This window comes from Protobothrops mucrosquamatus, unplaced genomic scaffold (genome assembly GCF_001527695.2).
Source record: "Protobothrops mucrosquamatus isolate PMUCROS unplaced genomic scaffold, P.Mucros_1.0 scaffold350, whole genome shotgun sequence".
NCBI classification, from domain to species: domain Eukaryota; kingdom Metazoa; phylum Chordata; class Lepidosauria; order Squamata; family Viperidae; genus Protobothrops; species Protobothrops mucrosquamatus.
In genome coordinates this window covers 314,711-336,862 of record NW_015386685.1, presented here as the reverse complement: position 1 = coordinate 336,862, position 22,152 = coordinate 314,711, and the positions used below count along the sequence as shown (strand labels likewise).

Sequence of the window (22,152 nt, the reverse complement as noted above, 5' to 3'; positions counted from 1 at the left end):
CTGCAAACAAGTCCCCTATTGTTTGCATTAGAAAAGACCCTGATGTTGGGAAAAGATTGAAGGCAAAGGAGAAGGGGACCACAGAGAATGAGATGGGTAGATAGTGTCATTGATGTAATGAACATGTGTTTGGGCAGAGAAGGAGACAGTGGGGGATCAGGGGGCCTTGCGTGCTGTGGTCCATGGCGTTGCAAAGTGTCAGACACCGCAACTGAACAATTCTGTTGCAAGACATCCCATGAAGGGGCACCAAAACCTCCCAAAACTGGTCTTAACTTTAAGTAGTTTTGCTTTAACATTTAATCAACACAATTTCCCTGCAAGTTAAAACCATTATTTTTGTGACCTCAACCCAGGAACAATAGAGAATATCTTCTATGACATCCTTCCAGGTTCCATACATAATGAGAACAATCACCTCCAACCTTAGTTTCCCTTTATAATGCTTATCACACAATTCCCATTTCCCTGACCATCTTAATTTTCCTTCTTGGCATCCATTTCATTTGGTCTTAATCTTTTAAACTGCACAGTTTAAGACTGGGCCATGTACTTATGTGGAGACTGACCAATATAAAAAGGAAGGGAACTCTTACTTCCTATAATTTAGAAAGTACTTCAGAAAGTATCCCTATTGATGCAACCTCAATTTATTTCTGTGCTTTTTTACCGCCATGTCACACTGCTGACCTATATTCAGATTGGGATCAAGTGCAATTGAAAAAGTCTTTTTACATATTATTTAAAGAAAGAGAATTGAGTATTTGTTGAATACAATTTTCATGCTGTTCTCCAGATGGCAGAAGTAGCAAAGCCCCTTTTCTGCAAATATATTTATTTCAAACACACACACACACACTTTATTATATAGAATCAACACTGATGTAACAGCTCTATTCAGTTGATGAGTTGATACAGCAGCATGAATTGCTTCTGATAAAAAATAAAAGATTGTAGGGTGTGTTGCCTGGGGTGTGGATAACTTTTAAATGTCCAGATATTGTTGGACTACAAATTCCAGCAGCTTATACATATCTAAATGGAAGAATGGTTTAAAATGGATTTTCAGTGTTCACTAGTAAGCATCTGTACAAAAAGGATTTAAAGCTATTTGGGAATTAGTGTCAACTAGCCTTGGAGTGCCCCCTTGTGGGCTTCTTGAGACAGGCAGAAATGTCTTCTCTGAAAAGAAGACAAGCGTCCACCAAATCTTTATCCAAAAAGAAATCAGAATTTCTCCAAAGCAGATCTTCCTGCTAAGCACTGCACGGGAAAATAATTTTACAAAACCCAGGCCTTGGTGGGATCACTAGCTATTATGCAAAACCCCTCTCTCTTAAGAATCTCAGGTTTAGGCTATCTGGGTTAGAAAGTAATTTTATGAACATGCCCCCTATACAATTTAGATCAGTGGTTCTCAACCTGTGGGTCGGGACCCCATTTGGGGTCGATCGACCATTTCCCCTTTTCCGGCGGGTGCCTTACCTCCCTTGGGCTGGGCCAGCTGGTGGTCGGCCTGCTCCGTCTCTGCCGCTTGCCAGCTACGCCTCGGCCGGCGCAGGGGGCGGAACCACACATGCGCGGCGCTCCCGGGCAGGGAAAGTCTTCGACTTACGACCGGTTGGGTAGTCCTTGACTTACGACCGGTTTAGTCCTCGACTTACGACCGGTTTAGTCCTCGACTTATGACTGGTTGGGGTCGCGGCATTAAAAAGGTTGAGAACCACTGATTTAGATAGCGTGTTTCTAGCAACAGCTTTTTCTTTTATTTAGAAATTTTATTTGCTGCCCATCTTGTATCCAACAACTCTGGGCCGCTTTTTAATGATGGGGCTCTTATAGCTTAATTATCCAGAGAATTGGATATAAATCACAGGACTGAACGTTTCTGCCATGAAATTGCCAGAAGGAATACAACCCCTTCAATTACTTTTTATTGATTTATCTTTATTCCGGCTTTATTATTTTTATAAATAACTCAAGGTGGTGGACATACCCAATACTCCTTTCCCCACAACCACCCTGTGAGATGGATTGGCTGAAACAGTGACTGGCTCAAGGTCACCCAGCTGGCTTTCATGCCTAAGGCGGGGCTAGAACTCACTATATCTCCTGTTCATTGGCCCAAAGTCACGCAGCCAGCTTTCATGACTAAGACAGAACTAGAACTCACAATCTCCTGGTTTCTAGGCCAACTATACCAAAATGGACTCACTATCTCCTGGTGATTGGCCCAAAGTCACCCAGCCAGCTTTCATGACTAAGACAGAACTAGAACTCACAATCTCCTGGTTTCTAGGCCAACTATACCAAAATGGCTCTACTGTATTAAATATTATTTCAAGGTAACCATCTACTGCTTTTATTTAAACCCAAATCTGTATGCAAGTAGCAAAACCGGATCACTGCAAAGTGCAACAGAAGCTTATGATTAAAAAAATCTTCAAATCACTTAAAAGGTCTTTAGCTAAGAGGTACAAAAGGTTTTCCTGTAATCACTCCATGTTCTGCTCCTGTGGTACAGACGCTACTCCCTCCGAGCCAGCTTCAAATCTAATTTACAAGTACATATTATTTGCACATGAGAGTTTATTTAATGACCCGTTTTTTCAAACTTGGGTAAGTTTTCCAACATGGATAGCACGGCTAGGGAATTTGGGGAGCTGAAGTCCGCACAACTTAAAAGTTTACAAGTTTGAAAAACACTATTAAACCAAATAGCTGAGGCACACCATATGGGAGAACATGCAAGCCAAAATACAGCATGTTTTGTTTCTTTTGAGTGATCTGGCTGAACTAAGGCAAAATCTACAATCTACAAGTTCTTCTTACATGATCGCTTCTTGGCAAAGACACATCTTTCCTAGCAGACCTGAGGAAAAACTTCCATTTCTGATGGTGTCCACAGGATCTTGTTGCTTTTGTTAAATGAATGCAACATCATAGCATAAACCAGACCCTGTGGCCACATCCAGCGGTCTGGCTCACTTGAGGTCTATTGGAAGTTGGAAAATAAAATATAAATAAGTGCACTACAGGAGGCGGGAGAAGAGTGCACTCCTTTAGAGCCATGGTGGTGCAGTGGTTAGAATGCAGTATTGCAGGCTAACCTGCCAACAGTTCGATTCTCACTGGCTCAAGATTGACTCAGCCTTCCATCCTTCCGAGATTGGTAAAATGAGGACCCAGATTGTTGACATTTGTAAACTGCTTAGAGAGGGCTGTAAAGCACTGTGCAGCGGTACATAAATCTAAGTGCTATTCCTATTTAGTCAGCAAGAGAACTTTTCAGCACCTGACAGAAAAGTGGCAGTTGGGCTGAGGTGAGACTCTGCATTCCTTTCTTCCCTCAACACATGGAAATTAGTTCAGTCTATTGGTTCAGCCCTCCACAACAGTCCCAGTTTCTCATGTGGTCCCTTAGGAAAATTAATTGCTTAACCCCGGTGTAAAGTCTGTCTCTTCTGGACCTAACTGGCATCTTACAATGCATTTAGAGCCTAAATACTCTAAAGCTACCTTCATCAATGTGACTCCCCTTGCCCTCCACATGGGCCACAATTGTTTTTTTCAAACTCCACTCCCAATACATACACACAAACACGAAATAAATGTCCTTTGTAACCATGTGAAATAATAAATACATCTAGGGCACTAGCTTTCTCAACTCATAACTATGAACATGCTCCGTTTCGTTCTTTTCATATATATTCAGAAGACACAAAAAAGGACAAGAGTATTTGCAAAACAAAAACAAAAACCCAACCTCTCACCACGTTTGTATTTACATCACATATAACAAATTGCACTAAATTGAAAACGCAGCATAAATTAAATGACTTTTATGGTGTCTACAGTTCAACAATGTAAGAATTTAACAATTATAAATCATGGTAGAAAGAAATAAATATAACAATTGTACCAGCATTCTCATCACTATTACCAAAAAGAAAAGAAAGAAACACACAGTAGTATCCCATAGTTAATACTGATGGGCAAAACCTATTTTGGAGATCAATGTTGTAATTTACAAATAACTACAAATAAGCAGCATCTTTTCCTTTTGACCTGGTTGGTATCCCATCTCTGCCCAGAAAAGTTTAGTGGACTATGCTTAAGGACTCTTTTGCAATATCCCATCAGCAGCTTTCCTCCATCTGGACATCCCCCAGATGTATAGATGAGCTCAAAGAATGACCAAGCCACCGTGGGATTCTGTTGCGTATGTGAAGAGCTGAAGTCCACACAATATGCAGAAGTTGCTGCAAATGTAACATCAGAAGTGTGAAGGGAAGTAGTATTATTCCCTCCTGCAACCCAATCCAACTCCAATATAGAATAGAACAAGAGTCAGCCAGGGCTTTTCATAGGGACTTACAGTAGGACAGGAAAAAGCTTGTGCTGCAGTAATTCCTGTGCTTAAAAGGGAAACGGGACTGGGAACCCTGACTGGGAAAACTTAAGGCCTCTGTTCTTAATTTTGTCTTCAATTGAGAAGGGTGCTTATAAGCTTCTAGAAGACTGCACCAACAAAAAGCAAGAGATGCTTTTAAAAACTGTAATTAAATACAGTCCTGGTCTTTTTTTTAAATTATCATTTTATTAAGCTCCATTACTTAAAAACAGAGAATGGGGGGAAAAAAGAGACAAGACTCATGGAAGCTTCAGGCAAAAATAGATCAGCCATCTTTCAAATGTATTCATCTTCAAAAATAGGCTATAAAAGTGCAAAACTAGGAAAACAAATCTAGATTTTATGTACATATGGCTCAGCTTATGAACAGGAAAAGGGTAAATTTTGTACAATTTCCTGATACACAGCACTTTCATTCCATTGCCAGTTTTACAGAGATAAATTTTTTCACACACAGGAAGTCAGAAAATTAAAACGCTTCCAAAGTTGCTTGCTGGGTGTGAAGAAAACTTCCAAGAATGTCTACCTAGCTTCTGCAAATTTACATCTGATAGGAAACACATTCAAACAGTGCAAAAAATATTTCTGAAACCATTTTTGTTCTGGAAACATGGGTATGTCAAACAGAAAATAACATTTAAGCTGTTGTTAAGGGTTTTACAAAATACTTGGAACATCCAGCTTCAACATGTACAATTCAATTTTTCAGCCAGCAAACAATTCTCCTATTCAATTTTCAGTCCTGTGCAGTTTGAAACAAACAAAACCCTCTAGGATTTTAAAACAAAACAAGAAGCAATCTTTCCTTGTTAAATTTGTCACTCAACTTTGGGCTAAACAACTTACAAGGTGTATACAGACAAAAATTACCTCACAAGAACCCTTATACACACAATTTTGGTTTTGATAAATAATGCTGGACATATGCCCTGAATTTTCAAATGGGACCCAAGTAGTACTTGTAGCTATATGGAGAAGTGTGACTGCAGAATCTCTATAAGGGAACACGAGCATCCAATTCAAGGCAACTCCTGTGTGCATCACAATGTAACTAAAATTTTATCCTGATCCAAAGCAAACAGTCTTTGAGAGGGGGACAAGTTGTATGAGCAACCTGTGGGAATCTTCCATCTATGAAGTCATGTGAGGAAGGCAGATTGAACCTTCAGTTTGTCAAGTAAGTATGCAAGAGTTGGTATAGTTGGCATTGGTGTTTGAGAGGAATCTTATGTTCCCTCTTAGACATATGTACACAATTTATTTACATCTATACATTTTTGCAAAATGATGCATGTGTAGAGGTGAAAATGGCATTTAAGAAAAGAAAAGGGGTAAACTGAAATACCCAATTCTGGGAGTTGACGTCTACAAATCTTAAAGTTGTCAAGGTTGGAGACCTCTGCCCTACACTATCCAAGAGTGCAATCAATTAATTTCATTCTCTTATGGAAGAGATGTTAAAAGAAAAATAAAACAAGACTCAGTTGGAGAAAGTATGATGTCTCCAAAGATAATATGGTCTTGTTTGGTGCTAAATGTTCCTGATATAATCTGAGAGGCAATAATGGTGCTTAAAATGAACATAAGTAATACATAAAGGGGTTTTGTTTCAAAAAATATTTTTTAAAGAAAAGAAAACTTGAAAATATTTAGGCAAAAATCCTCTCTGTATTTCAATGAGGGAAACAGAATGTACAGCTTTACCTGAGATGCAAGGACTGCACACAACATCAGCAGCACTCACATATGCAAAAATATATTTAAGTTGAATATTTGGTCTACAGTATTTCTAAGAAAAAAAATATTATTCAAGATTGGGAAAAGATACACACACTTGGACAACACTGTCTTGGACAATAACGTTTACATTGCTTCATCCAAACAGGATCAAATCTTCCATTACACAACTGTAGTGTTTTTCCTCTGTGCACAATAAAATCACAGCTTAGTTTGGTAGCTTTTGTCATTCTATCATTCTCAAGAGATGAACTGTAAGGTAATTCAAAATCTGTGTCTTCATACCTGGAATAGAGGAAAAATGGTTCTTTTCAAACGACTCACAACAGATCCAAAAAAACAGTATTTTTAGCATCGTTTCTATATTTTGTAAAGGCACTGATCTTTCTAAAGATTTACTACAAAATGCAGGAAATATGGTATTGAGGTTTAGGTAAAAGCATGATTCTTTGGGGTCAGATTTCATTTTATGTAATTTAAAGTTGCAATGGAAACTGGCTTGTGGAAACTGTGATGTGTCTGTTGTAAAGTAACAGCATTTTCCAGCAGTACCTGCTGGGGCCCTGAAATTAAGTCTAAGTTCTAATTACAAACCTTAACCTCAGAGCCATCTTAGGAAGAAATATCATTACTTTATGGCAGTGGTTCTCAACCTGTGGGTCGGGACCCCATTTGGGGTCGATCGACCATTTCATGGGGGTCACCAAGCAATGCTGTCCGCCATTTTTTTTGTCCGCCATTTTTTTTCCCCTTTTCCAGTGGGTGCCTTACCTCCCTTGGGCTGGGCCAGCTGGTGGTCGGCCTGCTCCATCTTGGAGCAGGCCGACCACCAGCTTGCCAGCTACGCCTCGGCCGGCGCAGGGGGCGGAACCACGCATGCGCGGCGCTCCTGGGCAGGGAAAGTCCTCGACTTACGACCGGTTGGGTAGTCCTTGACTTACGACCGGTTTAGTCCTCGACTTACGACCGGTTTAGTCCTCGACTTACGACCGGTTGGGGTCGCGGCATTAAAAAGGTTGAGAACCACTGCTTTATGGTGAAACGGAAGACATGAACCACACATACTCTGGAAACTTAAATGCGTAATATTTTTGGGAAGCAAAAAAATAATCCAATTTTCAGTTCATATCATCACATCACCATTATGTGGTACAGGGTGTATATGTAGAGGTGTTGTTTTATTCCTAGCATTGTTTTAACTATTGATTGGGAGCTGTCCTGAGTTTGATATCAGATGGGCAGCCATATAAAAGTTTTAAATAAATAAATCAGCATCATTGCTCTTTCTTTTTCTATATTTATTTGTTAAGAGTTATATCTTGCCTTTAGAGGATTATACCACAATCAAACGCTGTTTGAGACATTAAAACAATTTTTGCCAGGATTTATCAAAATGCTGTCCTGTAGTTTGGAAAAAGCAAACCACTGAAGGTAGGGCCAAATGACAGGTCTCATCACTGGAAAATCTAAGCCTGAAACTAGTCTGTCTCAAAGAATCCAGCAATAGCTTTCTATGGTTCACAGCAGTATTTGTATGCCAAACTGTGTTTTCTACAAATTTGCTTATCCTCAAAAGATAGCAATCACATTGGCTCAGAATAACGCTTTGATTTCCTGAGCATCCCTATGACTTTTTTGGCTATTTGGCAGCAGAACCACAAACTTGGAAGAAAATATTTTAGCTAAATGCTCTTAAGGCTGCTCTTTCAGTGAAGCAAACTAGATCTGAACAGAAGCCTAATTTAGATTCTGCGTTTTTCTCCCAGTAAGATATACTGGGAGATGAACAATCCTCTCAGGAGCTATAGCAAGCATTAGACCAGGGGTCCTCAACCTTGGCAACTTTAAGACTTGTGGACTTCAACTCCCAGAATTCCTCAGCCAGCTTTGCTGGCTGAGGAATTCTGGGAGTTGAAGTCCACAAGTCTTAAAGTTGTCAAGGTTGAGGACCCCTGCATTAGACAGTGATGGATACTGGGAATTGTAGTTCGGCAACATTTAGTGGGTTAGATTTCCCAGTCCTCCATTAAAATTCCTATACGATAGAAAGTGAAATGCATAATATTTTTCTGGACAGGTTCTTTTTATTTGTAAGTAAAGCTTATTTTAATAGTTTGAGAACTGCTTAACATATGTTAACCTCTAACATTTTCCAAACAGGAGATGGAAGAAATTGTGTCCCCGTAATTCAATCGTGAAAACCTTAAGATATTTCAAAGATCACTACCAAACTCTAATTTTTAAAATGCCAGTATGGGAAATGTGTTAAATGTATGATATCATTAACTGCGTTTAATTAATATTTCATTAACTTTAAGTAAAATCAACTTTAATTTTGTCTTGGCTCACCCGTACTTTGGAATACAGTTTTAGAACACTACTTTGAATCCAGGGGTAAATTACACACACTTTAAAGCAGGGGTAGTCAACCTTGGCTCTTTTATGACTCGTGGACTTCAACTCCCAGAATTCCTGAGCCAGCTGTGCTGGCTCAGGAATTCTGGGAGTTGAAGTCCACGAGTCATAAAAGAGCCAAGGTTGACTACCCCTGCTTTAAACTAAACCTTTAATTTTCCAGATGTTTAGGGACATGATAGTTAAGAGAATTGGAACCTGTAGTCTTGACACATCCACAGAGCACTGCGTTAAAGAAAATTCCTCTACATTAAAGAGGGGGAACCTGATACCCTCCAAGTGCTACTGGACCATAACTCCCAGAGAACCCAGTCAACATGGCTATGGTAAAAGATGAGGGGTGCTGAAATTCAGCAAGACATAGGGACCCCACAGGTCTTTCAAATTAGCACTGGAAATCTAAAATATGTATATTTATGCATCAAATGTACCTTACCATCTGTTGCAGCCAAATCATGTTTTTTTATCATTCAGGCGGTTATGGGTATTGCCAATAAAGTTCTCATAACTTCGCTTTTGCAGCAAGGAATTAGATAGGTGTTGATATGACACTGGTCTTTTTCCTAGTAACAAACATTACAATATATTAACAAAGGAACACGAATTAAGACAGGACTATTAAGTGCATGATCCCTATAAACGTGTCTTATGTATTTCTCTCAGCCATCGAAATAAGCTATGCCTCCTCATAAAACTTGAAAGTATAAAACTGTAACATATTCATGAGTTCCCCCCTCCCATTTTCAAGAATGATAGTGAAACCTAGGTATCTTTGCATTACACAGCTGATTAAGCATTATCATTTAACTGAAATATCAATAAAACCTTCCAGTAGCTGTTGTTTCTATTATCTTTCATAATCATAATAACTTTTCATCCCAATACAGCGTTTATTATATTAAAACTCGGGAGGCATTCGGAGAGAATTAACATAGAAGCTATTGTAAATATTTAGGCTGCCTAAACATTAAGCTAAGGGAATCACATTCGGACTGTCCTTCATCCCTATTATTGGTTAATGATTCTCCCAAGCCAAAACTGAAGGGGCAACAACAGGTGCATCTTCCTAGAATCTTCTCATAGGCATTGGCACGTTCACCATAAACCAGGGGTCCCCAACCCTTGGTCCATGGACCGGCACCAGGCCGCAGCATGCCAGAAACCAGGCCACATAAACAAGCAACGCCCCATCCGCAAGATGCAGGCAGCACACGAAACCACGCCCCCCTCTGGTCCGTGGAAAAACCTCTCTCCGTGGAACCAGTCCCTGGTGCCCAAAAGGTTGGAGGCCTCTGCCATAAACCACCAAACAAGAACGGCAAGAATTTACGCTTTAACTCAGATCCTATCAGATTCTTAAAAACAGATGAACCATACACTCAGTATCCAGAGGATACGATCTGAATCCTTTTAATCAAAAATCTTCACACAAATTCTTTGACATTGCAGAGCGTGTCATGTCAATGAACACTGGTTTCCTCAAATCCCCTTTTGCACTTACAGATTCACTAAGTTTGAAGTCCAATCTGTAATCAGTTACAAAATCAGTTAACATTAACTTACATGGAATCAGACTGTACTTTATGTACATGTTTTAGAACTCCACTAATACAGGCAAGCTAAATTTAAGAGCAATCGTTTTTTTTAAACTGTTACGTTGTATTTTTGTGGGTAATGTTTTTGGAGGGGGAAAGGAGTTACTTGTACCCGCTTATCCTCCTACAAACCCAATAAATAAATAAATAAATTTTCTACCCTCTCATCTCAGTTTAGCTTGAATGAGAAGATGTATCAAAACTCAGCAATTCTGCATTATTTTACTTTCTCTGTGGACAGCACCTAATAAACATAGCACCTATCTGGATTTAGGACTAAGCTGCCAATCTCAAGAATATTTAGATGAAAGATCACTGGGAATTGTTACAGAATAGATTGGGAAGTTGGAAAAAAAACTTTTCAAGGAAAATGACAAATTAAATTTTGCCTCACAGCCCATATCGAATATGAAAAGTCATAATCACATGTGGTAGGGTGTACCGCCAGAGTCACCCAGGGACCTCAGGTATTTCATCAGACCTCGCCCTCAGGTCCTTGAACCCCACCAACATTTGCAACCGAACTGCAAGTTTTAATGGGACAGAAGAGCTGATTGTGAAGTAAACAAGAAGCAATCATATTAAATATATCTAAAATTTGAATAAAGAAGAAATCAAATGTAATTTAACCTACACTCAAGGGCCCAGGGCAGCCCTCAAACAAAATGTTGAGCAACCCTATTCCTGGGATTACTGCGTTGTAAATAAAAATAACAGAGAGAAGGTCATACCTCAATTAAAAATTCCCACAGTGGGACAAGATAAGGACTACATCAGATGTTTAATGCCTTGGCTGTTCAAGGTCTCTGCCCAAATCCCTGGACAGACAACTATCACCCAATGTGGTGGAAATTAAAAATCTCAGTGTCTAACTTGGTATCAGGCAGCTATCTAGATATGAAAACCAAGGATGAAGCAAATACTAGTTTGGAGGCTATCCTAAAAATACAGGTAGTCCTTGACTTACGACCCAATTGAGCCCAACATTTCCGTTGCTGAGACATGTGTTAAGTGAGCTTTGCCTTATTTTACAACTTTTTTGCCACAGTTGTTAAGTGAATCACTGTAGTTGTTAAATTAATTACACAGCTGGCTGGCTCAGGAATTCTGGCAGTTGAAGTCCACAAGTCATAAAAGAGCCAAGGTTCCCCACCCCTGACCTAGCTTATCAGAAGGTTGCAAAAGGTGACCACATGACCCTGGGACACTGCAACCGTCATAAATATGAGTCAGTTGCCAAACATCTGAATTTTTACTGTGTGGCTATGGTGATGTTGTAAGGATTGTGAGGAAAACCGGTCGTAAGTCACTTTTTTAGTGATGTGTAACTTCCATCGGTTACTAAACTGTTTTAAGTCAAGGACTACCTGTACATCAAGGGTTGGATGGAATTCTGGTTTGATCTCCCAACTTCACTCGCAAGTATTCTCTGTTTTAAAGAATGTTTTGTTTTGCCATCTTTCATTGCCGAAAGCTAAGAAACTATATACCTTCTTTTGAAGAGCTGGGGACGTGGTTGCTACCCGATCCACAGGAACTGGCAAATGAACCCGGGTTATACGTTTCGTATGGTTTTAGAACCGTCACTGGATTTACAGCATCTCTTTCAGAGCTCATGAGCCCTTGTTTGAAAGGCAGGAGAGAGGCAAGCTTGGTGTGTGAACATTCCTGAGGGAGCAGACCTGAATATTTGCCTGAAAGAGGTAATCTAGCAGTTTCACTCTCTGTCCGATGTCGAGCAGAGTCGATCTGTTCCAGGGCAAAGATATTAGGCCTAAATCTTTTAGAAGGCAGTCCATCAAATCCCACATATCTATTCCCAGCAGATCTGTTACTGAAAAACTCTACTTCTCGACTAGTTGACCCAGCAGCTTTGGTCAAAGGGTTCTCCAAAGAGCTGTTGGTGCTGCTATTCCCTGTTCCTAAATGAGAAGCCAACAGCCTTGATTTCCCTTTATCTTGCGCTGAAGTGCGACTAGGGCTCTGGTGCATTTCCTGCTGTTGTCTACGGTTATTAATCTGAATGCCAATCATTTGGGATTTGCCCGATTTCAAGTTGTTTGGTGCCGTGCTGCTGGAGTTTTGTCCTGAGAGAATAGGCCCTTTGCTCTGTGGGGCGGGACACTGCCTCGCCTTCTCCACAGGCTGAGATTTTGATTGCGTGAGGAAGGAAGATTTGATTTTCCCAAAATTAAGAGGCAGCGGTAGCACATCCTTGCCCAAAAGACAGGGTGGGCAGCCTGTACGTCTGGCTTTATGAGCGGCCTTATTTCTAATACTACTTTTAGTAACTGCATTGAGATTATTAGCAGACTTATGCATCAACCGTTGATGCATGATGAGAACTTCTGGGTATAACGTCCGGAAAGTACAAAAGGGACAGGTGCTGGTTGCTAAGGAACACCGTGAATGAAGAATTACTGGAGCATCCTGAGAAGAGGCGGTAGATAAATTTAAGGGCTTTTCTTGAACTGTTAATCTGCATTTTGAGTTTTCAGTAATGTCACTTAAATCCGCCTTCGTTCTGCCAGCATAAAACACATTTTTTGTTAACTCAGAGTTCTTCTTTTCAGTTCTGTTCACGAGACTGTTTGCCTGATGCTCCACTGTGTTTTTTTCACGTTTTAAAACTGAAACAGATGCGCCCTCTTTCAAGCCATCACAGACGGAGTTTTTGCTTGTGTCCTGAGTTATATTTTTTGGCGCATTGTAAAAAAGGTAAAACTCCTCTTTCTGTTGTTTTGCAGGTGGGAAGACTCCTTTGGCATCTTTGGCGTCTTCAAGGAGCCTTTTCAGATTTTTGGTTTCTGGAGCATGACCGCTTCCTGACAAGAAGCCTGCCTCCTGGGAAGGCAATAACCCTTTACTGTCATTTTTCAAATCTGCTGAAGCTTCTGTATGTTTGTCCTTGTGATGCCTCTCTAAATGATAGCGCAAAGAGGTTTTCTGCGCTGCTGCATATTCACAAAATTCACATTTGTATGGTTTTTCTCCTGCAAAAATAATGAGCCAAAAGTCAGAAAACTGCCACTTCCTTCTTTTAATTCACCAGAGAACAGAAATAAATGCTATGCTTTTTCTTTACTGCTACTAAACATCTTAGAACAACAAATATTTTGCCAGAATAATGGTTTCATTAATTGCACTTAGGAATTGGGCTTTGATTTCATTTTTAGATATTAAAAGGGATGGTTTGCTTAGCCCAGAGAGAGAGAAAAAAAAGTAAGGACATGTAATATTGCATGTGGTGCCTAAAACCTTTAATTCTTCTTCTGTCTTTATACGCATGTAGGACTCATTTGTTAGCCTGCCTGAGGCTTTTTCCAACACTGTACTGCAAATCCTTAATATTTACCTTGCTCGGTCTCCTGGAGATACAAGGCATGTTTGAAGACCTTCAGGCCTCCCAATTGCTAATCACAGCAATTTGTAGAGTAATTCGAATTCTTAGACTTATTTTACTCCAGAAGCTAAAGTTGGCATGAACAGTACTCACTCTTTCCTCCACTTCCCCCCAAATCATCCAACCAGTAAGACAGGTTTGATTGAAACAAACAAAAAGATTGACGGGTGGGTGGGGGGAATTGAGAAATATGCCAATATTCTTGGTATCAGAAGTAATGGAAGTCTTTCCTCCCACCACCGATTACAATCCTAACAAATGCAGATCAACTGTGGGCTATAAAGTGAGATTAGCAAATAGCAGGAACCTTAATATTGCTCTTTTAAAATCTCTGCTAAAAAGCTAACTCTTGTATTTAAAAAAAAATCCCTTGATAGCCAAGAGCTTTTCCAGATTTTTAAAGAGATGACTCACAATTTTGGGATTTATAGCAGGATAGGAAGGAGACAACAGCCAACCATTTTTGTAACATTATCCAGAAATCTACATGGAAAGTAGTCTGATCTCAATAACTCTAGGAAAGTTTTATTTATTTATTTAGCTTTTTTTACCCACTCCCTTGGTTTGGTGGTCTCTACCGTCAAGGAAAATTTACCCTATTTTATCAGCATGCAACAAACTATTTTTCCAATGAATATCAAAATTGAATCATGTTTGCCTTTTACTTTAGTGAAAATGCTCTCCTTTTGATTCTTCACCAAAAGCATAATCCAGTTTTCTTTACCTGTATGAGTTCTGAGATGAATATTGAGGTAATAGTTTGAACGAAAAAACTTTCCACAGTAGCTGCATTCTCTAGTAGCTCCGAGGTTTTTTACTTTTGATCTTTCCAACCCGTCTTCATTTTTATCTTTAGATTGGGAAAAAATAAAAATAAAAGAAAAGTAAGAAACACAATTCTGGACACTGTAAAAAACAGACATATTGAGTAGTAATTGGGCAACCTCTGTAATAATTTGTTCATTCGTAGATACCTTTTCTGAAAATATACTTTTGTTTTAAATAAAGGATTATAATAATAAGATAAAAATAGTAAGTAAACAAGCAGAGTACTGTTAATGTACTTCCTAAAAGAGGGAAATGAACATGTATCTCTATTTATATCTGTATATCCGTATGCTGCAAAATTGTTAAATAAAAAAAAATGGGAAAAAATAAGACATAACAGGATTTGGCTTATTTTGCAAAGATATCTGCCAAGAATACAATACTCCTGATCTTCCAGAAAGATTTTACTCTAATATTTTTGGGGCCTACAGAGTTTGGAATTGACATCTGAGGGAGGGGAGGGAGGGAGGGGAAGGAAGGAAGGAACATTCTTTCTTTCTCAAATACATGATTTTATCAATATCTCATTCATATTACTCACACTTGCTCAGTGTATTTTGTACATCTAATCCACCATCTTCCTGCAAGCCTTTGAGAGCTGAATGCAACGAAATTTCATTTTAATGTATGCTGATTACTGTACATTTAAAGTGACAAAGTTATTCTATTCCCATTCCCATTCCATTCCATTCTCAATTCAATGCTATCACACAAAAATATTCCATCAAGGAACAGATTTTAATTATGGCAGTGAGATATAATTGTGTGTAAAAGTTTTAGTTATTCCTGGTCAAACTGTTTCAATGGATTGCAGGAAGAGCGTAAAATGGCATAGCCTCTACAAGATGTTACTCAACATAATATTCTTCTTGAAACACATATGCTAATAATACAGTGGTTTACAGATTTTTTTTAAAAAAATTATGAATATGTTGTGCAAAAGTTTGAAAACTCTGTCATTACTTTGTAACACCATTTTTGCTAGAAATAGCAGCTTCCAAATCTTTCCTCTGGCCAGCTAATAACCTTTCTATTCCTCTTTTTGGATGTTTTCCCCACTCTTCCTTTTAAAGTTGTTCTAGGTCAAAAATATTCTTAGGTCTCTTTTGCATACACTGCATCTTAAAGACGATCATACAAGTCCGCAGTACTGGTAATCCTCGACTTATAGTAGTTCGTTTAGTGACTGCTCAATGTTATAATGGCACTGAAAAAAGTGAGCTATAACTGTTTTTCACACTTATGACCATTGCTACATCCCCATGGTCATGTGACCAAAATTCAGACGCTTGGCAACTGACTCCTATTTATGACGGCTGCAGTGTTCCAGGGTCATGTGATCCCCCTTTTGTGACCTTCTGACAAGTCAGTGGGGAAGCCAGATTCACTTAACAACCGTGTCATTCACATCTGCAGTGATTCACTTAACTGCAGCAAGAAAAGTCGTAAAATAAGTCAAAATTCACTTAACAAATGTTTTACTTAGCAACAGAAATTTTGGGCTCAATTGTGGTCATAAGTCGAGGAATACCTATAATATCTGGTCCTTGTGAAGTAGTTTTGAGTTAACGGACGGACTGCCACAAAAAGCAGAAAGACTATTCCCATGCCTTTCCTTCAGTTCTTTGTCTTTGATATTCATTAAGTATTTATTAATTTCCCCCCAATACATCAATTGTTTTTTCTATGTTAAAACTACAGAGCTAAAATTTCAAAGTAAAATTTAATTTTACTATGGAATGATTTTTTTTCTTTTTAAAAAATTATTTCCACCTGAAATGTTTTAAACTATCTCATCTGTTATTTTAAACCTGTTTAAGTAGTACAACAACCATTTTAGATGGGAAATGCCCTCTAGGCAGCAAAAAAGACATTGGTGGACTGAGAGATTTTCACCCCTACATACAGCACCATTACATTTAAAACAATTGGGGCATTAAAAAAAACGACATCTGGGCACAAGAGACAGAAATATTTTTTTGCAAGTTCTTTTTCTCACATGGACGCACAAGTACACAACATCTTAGAAAGTATGCAGAGGCATTTGGCACGCAGACTGCAGAAACAACTCACAAAAGTACAGCCTTCTATGCAACTACTAAGTAGTCAGTGGATCACTTTTTCAGGTTGCATAAAGGCCCCTCCCAGCGAACACAATTTGGGAGTTTACACTCTGTAGGATTTAATCTGAAAAGCAGATAACAGGATAACAACAGATAACATTATGTATTAGGAAGAATTTTAAGTGGGTGGGAAACATGGGCAGAGAGTAGGCTTGTGTAACACTTAGCTGTAATTCCAAGTGGGAAATTTAAGCTTCCAAGAGCCATTCTTCAAGCTGAAGCAAGCAGTCGTTTTTAAAAACCATGCTGCAGCCACGTTTTCATTCATTAGAAAACTTCATTGTAAAATATATGTTTAGTTTTTTATAATTGGCAACCTCGTATCTTACTGCCTTATTTATAATTGGCAACTTCACATCTTACTGCCTTATGTAAATCCTGCATTATTTAAAAGAGAATTAATGCTACTTAATTTTAGGAAAGAATCCTTCTAAATTAGAATCCTATCAGATTCTACTGGATTCTACTGGAGACAAGTATTTATTTCTTCAGTTACTACATTTTTATTTATCTTATAGTATTTGTGCAGTATTTTATAGTGTGAGCTGCCCAAATCTCAATACAAAATCACCAAATCATCAAATTTATGAAAGGTGAAATATTTTGCCCAATCTAATTTGCGTGCAGCACTCAAGGTTTATCACTAGAGGGCAGTAGACACCGTATTATGTTCATTTAAGATTGTTTCCAGCTGTAACTGCATTGAAGTGGTGAGCGCAAACCTGATACTGGTTGTTTTATATAAAAAGGACCTATGTAGCTATCTCAAAATTTCTGCCAATTTCTCCAAAGCACAAAGCAAGAGTACAGGTAGTCCTCAATTTACAACCATTTATTTAGTGATCATTTGAAGTTATAATGATGCTGAAAAAAATAACTTTATGATCATTTTTCACACTTATAACCACTGCAGCATCCCGTAGTCACGTGAACAAAATTTGGAAAACTGGCAACTAGCATGGATTTAAACCGGTTGCAGTGTCCTGGGGTCATGTTATCACCTTTTGCAACCTTCTGACAGCAAAGTCAATGGGGGAGCCAGATTCACTTAACAACTGTTACCAACTTAACAAATGTGGCAAGAAAGATCGTAAAATGGGGCAAAATTTACTTAACAAATGTCTCAATTAGCAACAGAAATTTTGGGCTCAATTGTGGTCGTAAGTTGAGAATTACCAGTATCTTTAGTTGAGTAAACTCAGCTGTGGTGAAATTTTTTTTAAAATGTCTAACATTAAAGGAATGAAAATATCCATCTGTCCAATCCTCCATTACACTATATTTTTATACAATTCTACACACCAATGTCATAATATGTATATGAAATATGCTATGCATTTTAAGATTATGCAAGCGTCTTTTCCTTTGGTGTAGATGCAAATTATGCCATGACTTAAAAATAGCGTATGATAATGCTGTGATAATATTCCTTGGAAAGCATCAACAAAACCGTCTCTCCCCTCCACATTACCTTTAATACGGACACCGTATTAAGAACTAAATGAAGAAACTACATTTTTATTGTGAACGGTTCCTAAACGGTCTTACCTGAAGTCTCTATTATCCCATCCTCAGAGCCATCTTCAGACACCCCCTCCAGTCGTTCGGCTCCGTTCTCATCCAGGGTCCCAGGGTGAGGAAGGCATGTCCTCAGCTGCTTCCCTTCCTCACAGCCGCTCTCTATATCATTCTTCCGTTCTTTCTTATGGACTCTGGAGTGAAGGACGAGTTGGTGGTAAGTTCGAAAGGCTTTGTTACACTCTGAACAATGGGTAGGCTTGCCTTTGTTCTGGGACATATGCAATGAAGGCACTTTGCGGCAAGGATATTTGAATTTGTCTTGTGGCATGTTACCAATCCCTGTGTAACTTCCACCTCTGCTTCCCTTGGTCTTCCCAGTGCTTTCAGTCTGGTTTGCTTTGCTCGCGTTCCAAATCTCCCCAAGTTCTTCTTTATCCGAAGATGAGTCATCATTGTCTGTGCTTCCCTCTTGGCCAGCATCTTTTGTTTGCCCGTGGCCAATAGCAATTTTACCTTTAGTAGCCAGCTGCCATGCCTGATAGGTACTGAACGGATCCAACTCAGCAATCCATTTCACGGGCTTTTTCTGTTTGTTGTTATTAGGAGGTGAAAGTGGCTTTAGGTTTAAAAATTGCAGAAATTCTTCTCTGGGTGTCCTACTTTCTTTACCATCCCCTTCTGATGGAGAGCCATTACTGTTGGCTAGAGAATCTTTGGTATGTACTTTGCTGTGCTCAATTAAGCTTTCCTTATTGTGAAATAGAAAGCCACACACCATGCAGATTTTATAAGGGGATGTTACACTTTCTGTCACTTGGTCCTGAACAACCTCATTTATCATTACCGGACTCTCAGATCCTTGCAGTGCCTTGCTGCGAGAGCCAGGTTTCCCAGTGTGAGTCCTCATGTGATTTTTGAGGAACCAGGGCTCCTTAAATCTCCTTCCACATACATTGCACCAGTAAGTGAAAGAATCCTTATGCTTCCTCATGTGGGCCTCAACATCAAAAGCCTCATCAAATGTTTGCCCACAAACCACACAGCTGAAGTCTTGGCTATCCTTTTCATTTACGTCCAGTGATGGCAAATCAATCCTCCCTTGTCCTTTATCAAGATGGCTAACATACTCCGCTTCCACACGCAAAACTGCTGGTTCACAAAGTGTCGGCCTATGCTGCGTTAAGACATGCTTACCGAGATCTTCTGAATGCTTGAAAGTCTGTTCACAAAACATGCAGTCTAAAGATACACATCCTTCACTTTGCATTAAGAACTTGTCTTGCAAGTTCTTATAGGAGATTGTGTTGGCTCCTTTTACTGGCATAGTGGCATCATTATTGTCCATTCGTGAACCAACAGTACTGGCTATACCTTCTGGACCATCCATGTACACCAAAAGAGGCTGAGTTGGCATATTTCCTTTGGCAGTTTTAACAAGAAGTGTCAAGCTGTTTTTATGCAAGAAATAGGCCCACTTCAGAAATTCCCCAGTTGTTTAGTAGCAGATGTTTGAGCCCTGATGACTCCTTCAAGGGAGGGTTATTGGATATTCTGCTCATCTGTAGATGTAGCTAACCCTCTGCCAGAAAGAAATAATTTCATAAAAAATGTTACTAGCTCTTGTATGAAAGAGGTGGAATTGCTTATGTTGTTCTGCAGTTTATGTAACTTGGCTTTCAGCAAAACCGGTCTGTTCACATCTCTGAATTTAATGCTTTGAGCTTTTTCTTCTTCTTCTTCTTAAGCTTGAAGAAAATTGCTGTAGCTCAGAATCACCAAGAATGTCACCACCTATGCGAAGAGAATTTGAAAACAAATTAATGTTAATTTAGGAATCAAAATAAATCAATACAATAGTTTGAATCCAAACACTATATACTTTTATGATATCAAGCGTTCTTTCTTCAACACAATGCTTTATATAGTGCAATGAAGTCAGAAGACAATTTCTGTATTCTTTTGACACAAATATACAATGTGATCAACAGTTTCCCAACACTTTTAACAAATGCTCCAATGTAATCTAAGTTTCAAGATGTGCAATCCAGCTACGCATTCAGATTTTACTAAATATTTATCTTAAAAATGATGCAATTATCAAAGGAAGTTACTAATCTCTGCAAGGAAACTGCCTTAGGGAGTTACTGTAGAACATTATCTTCAGCACTCTGTCATAAAGAAGAAACTGCCTCAGTGAAAGAAACAGGACAATTATTCAGCCATTCCACTTGCAGAATCCTAGAAGTCCACATTATTATCCTAAAAAAAGTATGGGAAATACAATTTTTTTAGGAATAGTATTCTCTTATTACAAAACCATTTAAGAAGTTGTTTTATGCAAGCCCTTATGTCCCAGAACATACTGAACCATTTGTAAAGGCTTATTTAAATATTTCTTTATAATATAAAATGTGTTAGTTTTTAACAAGTTTAAAAGAAATCTAATAGCATTATCTTAAAAAAAGAAAAGAAAAAAATATTTCCTCATGACAGTAAGCAGTATCTGCTACCATTTAACACCCAATGGGCAGCCATTTTGAAATCATGGGGCCACTTCAAATGCCAGCCATTAGGAAAGCTTGTTTATGCCCCTCTGAATACTTAAAAACTAAGTCTTAGTTTTAAAACAATTGGTTTTATATAGCAACTAAATATGAATAAGATTTTTGCCCATTAAAAATAATAACTTGAATATGAAGCTTATGTGGGAGATAAACAAGCATGGCTAAAATATTTGATATTTATTGTCTCTGAACAAGTGTATCAATTACCGAAACACAAATTTACTGGTGGAGGGATGGATGAGATCTAAGCAATATGAATGTACAAATACGCTGAATTAGTGTAACATTTACCAAAATGCTAAATAATAATTTAGTGTAATGAAAATCACCAACATAGGACTTCATATTTTCAAAGATTATTTTTTCCTCTTTTTGTAGTGCTTATGGTCCAGACACCTTAAGTAAAAAGAGATTTATTTTGGGGAAAATGTTTTCCTAAAGGCAAATAAATCTGATCCAATTACAAGTATTATATGCATCTTTCCTTTGATTTTAATCTACATGTCATTTGGCATAGTCAAGATAGGAGTACAAAGACAAATGCAGATAGCAACCAAGTGAAAAGTATTATTGAATCTGAATCACATTAAGTACTCTACTTTGATTTGATTTTACCTGTTATTAGGCACAATCAATACAGAGAGATGTACATAATAGAGATATTGATCTGTAGACATCCATTCAGATACACATGTATTTCTTAAACTAACGTCTCTTTAATCTGTTGGTCTCAGGACACCTTCCCACTTTTAAAAGTTATGGAGGACCCCTTTCCGCCTTTAAAAATAGAAAACCTTTGCTTGTATTGGCTTTGCTTCTTACCATACTAAAATTAAAATGGATTCATTCATAGAATAGTTATTGAATCCTGTAAAAATAACAATATTAAATCCATTATTTTCATGAAAAAAAACATGTATTTTTATGAGATTTTTTTTTAAAAAAAGAATGACACTCTTAATTTTTTACAAATATCTTCAATATCTGGCAAATAATTTTGATTTCAAGGATCTTGGGGTACTCCCAGGGGTACTAGAATCACACAATTGTCCCAAACAATTTAAAGTGGCTTTTGTAAAAAAAATTGGGGACTAGAATGCCACGTGGAAGAATAGAATAGAAAGAGCTGGAAGGGACCGTGGAGGTCTTCTAGTCCAGCCCCCTGCTCAAGCAGAACCTCAGACAGGTGATTGTTTAGTCTCTTCTTAAAAATCTCCAGTGATGGAGCGCCAACGATTTCTGGAGGCAAGCTGTTCCACTGGTTGATTGTCCTCACTGTCAGGAAGTTTCTCCTTAATTCCAGGTTGCTTCTATCTTTGATCAGTTTCCAGCCATTGTTTCTCATCCTTCCCTCTGGTGAACAATGTGACCCCCTCTTCCTTGTGGCAGCCCCTCAGATACTGGAATACTGCTATCATGTCTCCCCTATTTCATCTTTTCTTTAGACTAGCCAAACCCAAGTCCCGCAGAAAGACTACACTGATTATGTATTACCTGCTTCTGATCATAATCCTCTTTTGCAACATTACAAATTACAAGATACTACTATAAA

At 38.5% G+C, this 22,152-nt stretch overlaps 1 protein-coding gene across 1 annotated transcript; it reads right to left on the bottom strand.

Moving 5' to 3' along the window:
- Positions 1-6,232: 6,232 nt before the first annotated feature.
- On the bottom strand, positions 6,233-19,740 carry ZNF217 (zinc finger protein 217). The gene is made up of 5 exons (XM_015815546.2): positions 18,064-19,740; positions 14,289-14,414; positions 11,652-13,154; positions 9,003-9,129; positions 6,233-6,436 (listed from the first exon to the last, which is right to left on the bottom strand). Exons 1-4 carry the CDS (start codon positions 19,448-19,450, stop codon positions 9,020-9,022), a joined length of 3,126 nt encoding a protein of 1,041 aa, XP_015671032.1. The 5' UTR covers positions 19,451-19,740; the 3' UTR covers positions 6,233-6,436; positions 9,003-9,019.
- Positions 19,741-22,152: the final 2,412 nt, after the last annotated feature.